Source organism: Mus caroli, chromosome 4 (genome assembly GCF_900094665.2).
Source record: "Mus caroli chromosome 4, CAROLI_EIJ_v1.1, whole genome shotgun sequence".
NCBI lineage: Eukaryota > Metazoa > Chordata > Mammalia > Rodentia > Muridae > Mus > Mus caroli.
Genome location: NC_034573.1, coordinates 79654887 through 79662027, shown reverse-complemented (window position 1 = coordinate 79662027; position 7141 = coordinate 79654887). Strand labels below are relative to the sequence as shown.

General features: G+C 37.3%; 1 protein-coding gene across 5 annotated transcripts in view; it reads right to left on the bottom strand.

Annotated features, from left to right (window-relative positions):
* The window catches only part of Dennd4c (DENN domain containing 4C), a 95239-nt gene that overhangs the window by 31917 nt on the left and 56181 nt on the right, over window positions 1-7141 (bottom strand). For 4 of the 5 annotated variants that reach the window (XM_029475926.1, XM_021159971.2, XM_029475928.1 and 1 more), the window contains 4 exons: window positions 6165-6371; window positions 5323-5451; window positions 4214-4358; window positions 3824-3970 (listed from right to left, as the gene is read on the bottom strand). In XM_029475926.1, coding sequence (XP_029331786.1) covers window positions 3824-3970; window positions 4214-4358; window positions 5323-5451; window positions 6165-6371 — 628 coding nt within the window. The remainder of the gene's footprint in view (window positions 1-3823; window positions 3971-4213; window positions 4359-5322; window positions 5452-6164; window positions 6372-7141) is intronic. The other variant, XM_029475927.1, reaches the window with a different exon arrangement.

The following is a 7141-nucleotide window of genomic DNA, read 5'->3' as shown; positions in this document are numbered from 1 at the left end:
CAGCCAGGGCTATACAGAGAAACCCTGTCTCGAAAAACAAAAACAAAACAAAAAAACAAAAAAAAGAAAAAGAAAAAAACAAAACTGAAGAAAGGTAAAAAAAGAATCCTGTGGAGTTGATTTGAAACTAGAGGTATTTCTACAACACTACATATAATTAGTTTCTCATCCTGTTTGTTAAAAATCTAAAAGCAGGACTTTAACACCTTGATGTAACAGTGGGCGTACCAAGACCCAGACTTGGACTTCTAAAATCTAGTCTTCATTAAATGAGCCCTATAGCTGTTGGGAGGAAAAAAAAAAAAAAAACAACCAAAAACTTGTTCCTAAGCTCAGGGGAGAAATGCACAAAAGTAGAAAAGCAGTAGGGTTTGGCCCCAGAAAAGAACCATAACCACACATCTAAAAGGCACTAATTAATAACCAAGTTTAAAGGAGGATGCTCTGGGCCCACACTGAGGTAATCTGAGAATGGGTAAAGACTAATACATTATAATTTACTGACTAATACAACAACCCATAAACTCCCACTTTATCAGAGAAGAGAAGCGAAAAGAGCTTCCTGGCTATATTAGAATGTCATCACTAAATACAGCAGTGAAATCACCACTGTGTGACCACCACAGGGAAGATCCATTCAGGCAAGCTTCATCAATGGATGCTAATTCTTAAAAGTGTTATGAAAAACGGGTATCACTGCACAGTCTCATAGCTTCCCCAGCCCTAAAGATAGCTTATGATCTAGAAGAGGTAAAAGATGTACACACAGAGAAACCAGACCACATTAACACCAAGTGCTAAATTAACACTACTTACAAAGCACAGATAGGTAAATGACAATCTGAGGAGGACACATAACATATGCAGTACATAGAACCTAAGCTAACGCCAAGGAAATATTCAAACACAAGTTAAAGAACATTCTATAAAACAAGTTGAATCTCCCAACAAGGCTAAAGCCGTAACAAAGACATGCTGAGAGGCAGGGACAGAGATCTCTCTGAGTTCCAAACCAGCCAGAGCTACATAGTGCTCTCAATAAATAGATAATTGAATAAATACTAAAGAACTATGTATCAGCTTAAAGGTGACTACGGAGGACTGAGTTATTAGATTCCTTAATCACTAAGATTTAGAATCACTAACTTCAGAGCTGACAAAAGGGCTCAGCAGATAATGAATGGCATATGCTCTCAAATTTGACAACCCTGGGATTCACTTGGTAGAAGAACAGAACCAACTCACACAAATTGTCTTCTGAGCTGCACGAGTGTCATGGAACACTGTTCAACCCCACACCCACACCCCTAAACCCACCCCCACATCCTACACAGACCAAATAAAGTTTTTTGGGTTTGTTCTTTTGGTTGGTTTCCTCAGAAAGTCAGCTGTTAAAATATAGTGCCATGAATTGAACACAGACTAGGAAAGAGATAAGGTAATTCAGGAGTCCCTGAGAAGGATCTCTGTATTAGGCACCAAGTGGAAAGATTTCACAAGAGAAACAAAATGAGCACAATCAGCACCAGGCCAAAGACCCCAAGTGTCACACAGCTCCACTAGAAACTCTAAGAACGCACGATCACTGGGACTTAGTATCTACTGTTTAGCCATTAGAAATTCAGCTGAGCTGCTGAGAGTCAGCTTGGCAGGAAAGAACACTCTAGCTGTTCTTCCAGAGGACTGAGGTTTAGTTCACAGTACCCACACGACCTCTCTCAACCAACCAGTCTCAGGGGATTTGATGCCATCTGTAGGCCTCTGAGAGTACCAGGCATATATGTAATATGCAGACAAACATGCAGATAACCCCTATATACATAAAAGAAAGTTAAAACGAAGCTGAAAACCTTAAAAAGGTCTCAAAAGTGCCATCCTAACCACTGAAATTGTTACATCAATTATTAGAATAGTAAAATATTAGATTATTTTTGTAAGACAAACTTTAAAAACTTGAGGAATCAGGAAGAAAGATGAGGAGGTATAAGTTTATATCAAAATTACATACTTAACTTTTAAAAATAAAGCTAATTTAGATGACTTTAAATATATTCAAATGAAAATATAATAAGAAACATTATTTTGTCCAAATAATATACAATAAAATACCAAAACAGAAATTTAATATAAAAGTAGCAAGAAAGATCAACAGAGAAAACAAATAAAAGTCCTGAGGCAGGAGAGAGGGTGATCAGTTGGTCAAGAGCACTTCCTGCTCTTGCAGGGGACCCAGCACCCACATGGTAGCTCAGTTACTTCCAGTCCAGGGGATATGAATGCCCTCTTCTGACCTCCTCAAGATACCAGGCATGCACATGATGCACACACATAACATATAGGCAAAACAAAAAACAAAAAAAACCCATACACATAAAGATAAATAACATCTTAAAAAATGAAAGTCCCTCAAAAGTTTCTTTTTAAGTAACAAATAGTTGGTTTAAAAGGCTAATTACTACAAGATGGCAAACTACAGGCTCATGTTGTCTTGGTTTACATACACTCCTGTAATTGTAGCAAGGCAGTTCTAGACACAAAAAATAAGCAGACTTATCTTAAGGAAAGCAGAGAGTACCTCAACAACTGGATTCTTTCATACCCATGATACTATTTCATGCAATGATACTATAAACAAATCTTAAAATTATAATTGCAGAAAAACATACTTTATTTCTAAATAAAATAATAAATGTTTGTAAACTGGTCATAAATTGTCACATGAAAATCTTTGAGAGCCTATATACAATTATTATCTAAAGAATAATTCAGCCAAGAAACTGAAAATTGCTCCTTAAAATATAACACTTAAAATACAACCAAGTATATTGCCCCCACCCTTGAATGTCAGCAAATTTAACCTAGTAAATGGGAAATTACCTGAAGTGGTTAACATTCAAAGGTAGAATTAAAGCACCCGTGCATCCATAGCTTCAGTTCACACAAGTCTGTTTGCCCCACACTTGAGAGCCCAGGACAAATGCAGCACCAAGACACAGCACAGAGTAAAGAGCAGAGCAACAGAGAGCAGAGAAAAGGAGACTTCAGTCATTGAGACAAGGCGACCAGAGGAAGCACAGGAACTAGACTGTGTGTGAGCTCTTTAAAGGAAGTCTGGTACCAGCAACCAGACAACACACAGAGGACACATGTGAGCTTCATATACTGGCCAGGGCTTTCAATACAGTTGCTCTAAATTCAAGACAGAGGTTATGCCTGTGGCTACATACACATACGCAGCTTCTACAATCAGACGTCTTAAACAGAAACATCCTTTTTCACTCTAAATTCAAGACACAGGTTATGCCTGTGGCTACATACGCATACGCAGCTTTTACAATCAGACGTCTTAAACAGAAACATCCTTTTTCACTCTAAATTCAAGACACAGGTTATGCCTGTGGCTACATACACATACGCAGCTTCTACAATCAGACGTCTTAAACAGAAACATCCTTTTTCAAACTGACTTATTTTCTCTCCTTTACAGGAATTCATGATTTGAAAGTTCTAAGTTAAATTTTCAACTTAATGAAAAAAGGATTTATAAATCGTGTCAGTAACATTCAAGTTCATTAGGTCATGGCCTAACAACTGTCTCAGACACGTTCATAAATTGAAGATGAACAAATTATAAAGACATACACGCTAGCACACTGTTTCACACTACAGGAAGTAGAGAGACGTGCAGAAACATCATCCTCTCAGTGATATACACTACTCTCAGAGGACTCCCTTTAGGAAAATTCAGGAAATGTCATTTTTTGGAAAAAGAAACATCTAAGTGGTGGTAACTGAAAGGTTAGTAAAATACATATTTTAGTACCTGTGCTAGAGTGATTATCAATGGAATCAAGGCTGATTAAGTCTCTGACGAAGACTGTGTGCTCCCCATTGTTAGCATCGTTAGAACTATCCACACTACCATGGCTCACTGTGTCCCCATCACTTCCACATGCAGCATTCTGAGGAGCTAAAGATAAGGACAATGTTGTTCAGTAATCCATGTACGATATTTCTCAAACTAAACATGAATGGCCCAGAGTTAATTGATAATTACACAACAATTTGTAGATTTCTATGGAAAAAAAAGTAAGAAAATATATCTTTATTTTAAAATAAAAATATCAAACAGAATTAAGTTCTCTATTTCATATGATTAAAATCATGTTTATAAACCTTTGGTTTAAAACATCTTTCCAATCACATATATTACCTGATATTGAAAAGACCTGTGATTTTTGCTCAGTCTTTTTAAGTGGTTGCCTAAACTGGGCCAAACCATGTACAACATTCCGTACTTTCGTCCACAAGAAAATACCACTGCGAGTACTGCTGGGCCATGGGCTCTCCAAAACTACCTAAGGTTTAAAAAATAAATAAAAGTTATTTAGGGCTGGGGCTACCTCAGTGGGTAAAAAAACTCTCTGTATATGCTTGATACCCCAAAACCCTAAGCTAAAGAAAAGAACCAAAAATTGTCTTCTGACCACCACACAAATAAATTTTAAAATAAAAAATTTAAATTCAAAAAAGAAATATATGACAAATATGTGAAGAGGACTTTTCACCATTGATGGGAGTATAAATTAGTAAACTCATAGTGGCAAACAATATGAAAGGTTCTTAAAAGATAAAAAGTACTGAATAAATATCCACAGGAAGTGAAATCACTATTTCACACAGGCATCTGTACACCCAAGTTCACTACAGCATTATTCACAGTAATTGAGAAATAGGACCAACCTAAATATCCATGAATGGATACAGAGAAGGTGGCATCTATACACAATGAAATACTAGCTAAAAACAAAACAAAACAAACAAGCAAACAAACAAATAAAAAAACCCCAAAACCAAAAACCTTGCCAGAATAATCCAGGGAACCTTGAGGACATTACGGTAGGTAGAGCAGGTAGATCACATGATCTTGCCTTTCACATGGAATTCAAGAGGTGAATGAACCAGAAGTAGTCATTCACACAGACAGGGGCAGGCGGGGGAGCAGTAAAGAGCTGTTGGTCGACAGTCAGGCAGAAGAAATAAATTTAAGAGATCTACTGATTAACATGGCAACTATAGTTAATAACATATTTATTTTGAAAATTGGTAAATTTTATGTTCTCACCACAAAAATCCATAAATGAGTATGTTAATTAGCTTGATGAAGCCATTTCAAAATATATCCACATTTCAAAACATGTTGTTTATAATTTATACAATTCTGTTAATGAAGATCGGAGACCAACCTTTTAACTTAAATTTAACAAATAATAAAACATTTTTAGCAAATATGCTACCCTGCCTAGCATTAATCCAACTCACCTTATTGTAATAGCCATAAGTGATAGCATTTGGTTTTATTCTAGCAGTTTTCATCTCGAATAAGACTCTCACTGCTAAAACAGGATTAACCCAAAGTCCACAAAGCTGCATGACTACTCGATAGCACACCTGACAAGAGGAACAACAACGCATAAATCCTTAGCATATTCATTTACTTGAGACTTACAGAGATTTAAAAAGATTCTACTCAATCAGGGTGGTTAGGAGGAGGCAGAGGCAGGAGGATCAGGAATTCAAGGCCATCTATACACAGTGACTTCCAGATTAGAATAGTTACAAAATACTCTTGTCTAAGAAAACAAATAAATACAACAATAAACTCTGTTCAACCTAACAGAAATAATCAATTGTATTATTTCATGCGCATGTCTCATCTGTTTTAAGAAAATAAATCTATATAAGGAAAATCATTGTTTTCCATAACATGAAGTAGTGTTCTCCATAATGTGAAAAAGAATTCATTTCTAAAATCAAACATGGTTAAAATACCTTTCACCCCAACCAGTATACTTGGCAGACTAAGAGCCTAATTAACTAACTTTCCTACTTATTTTTGCTTTTTACTTCATTTTGTTTTATTATGTTTACGACTGGTTGTTGCTCTGTAGGGTCAGGTTATGCTAGCCTGAAACTTGGGGCAATCTCCTGCCTCAGCCTCAAAATGTGCTAGGATTATAATCATGAGTCACCAAGACCCGAACACTTAAAATTACAAAACCATATGTATCAGTTAGGGCTACGGCTACAGCTCACTTGTCAAACACAAACATCCACTGCAACAACAGCAAGAACTGAAAAATATCTCAGTGCCTTGTACTTGCCTCATCTAGTGGATCCACGTCTGTCTTCCGCATCTTAACAAGCACATCATGTGCCTGCTGGAGTGCTCGGGCCTTAGGGTGAGAAACTCTAACATAGGCTGGGAGACAAATAAACCACAGGCTGTAACAATGGCTGAATAGATACTTGGCCCATTGTGGTGGATTCGTATAACATCTCTTCGCCAACTTATGAGCTGTTTTTATCTCCTATAAAGAAAATAAATATCGCTGTATTCATTAAAATCCATTATAGTAAATGAAGAAATAAAGGGAAAATTAATGTAATCTTAGACTTTAAAAATGAAGGATTTTTAGTCTTAATTTTGTGTCACATGGTTCCAAGAACTTTGGCCCAGCTTCTGTCTTAATACAGTCACTTCTTTTATTCTTTTCTCACACATTACACCCCAACTGCAGTCCCCCCTTGCTTTACTCCTCTCAGCCCCTCCCCAACCTCCCCAACCTCCCAGATCCACTTCTCAATTTCCCTTAAAACAAACAAAACAAAACACAACAAAACAAATAAAACAGCAGTCCTCCCAGGGCTATCCACCAAACAAGATTTAACAAGTTACAATAAGACCAGGCACAAAACCTGCTATCAAGGCTGGAGGAGGCAATCCAGAAGGAGTCCTTCAAGAACCCTAAGCTATACAACCATAAGGTTTATACAGAGAACCTAAACCTAGCTCAAACCAATACAGGCTCCTGATTGTTGTTTCAGTCTCTGTGAGCCCCTATGAGTCCTGCTTAGTTGGTTCTGTGGGTCATGTTCTCCTGGTATCTTCTATTCCTTTGGCCCCCCCAATCATTCCTCCCCCTCTTCTGTGGGATTTTCCTGGCTCCACGTAGTGTTGGACGCAGGTCACTGCATCTGCTCCAAATATACAATAGCCAAAAACTACTTCAAAATCAGACAGGCAAAGATTCCAAGATATGTGAGTGCTCACTATGCTCAAACACACGCTTGCACTGGA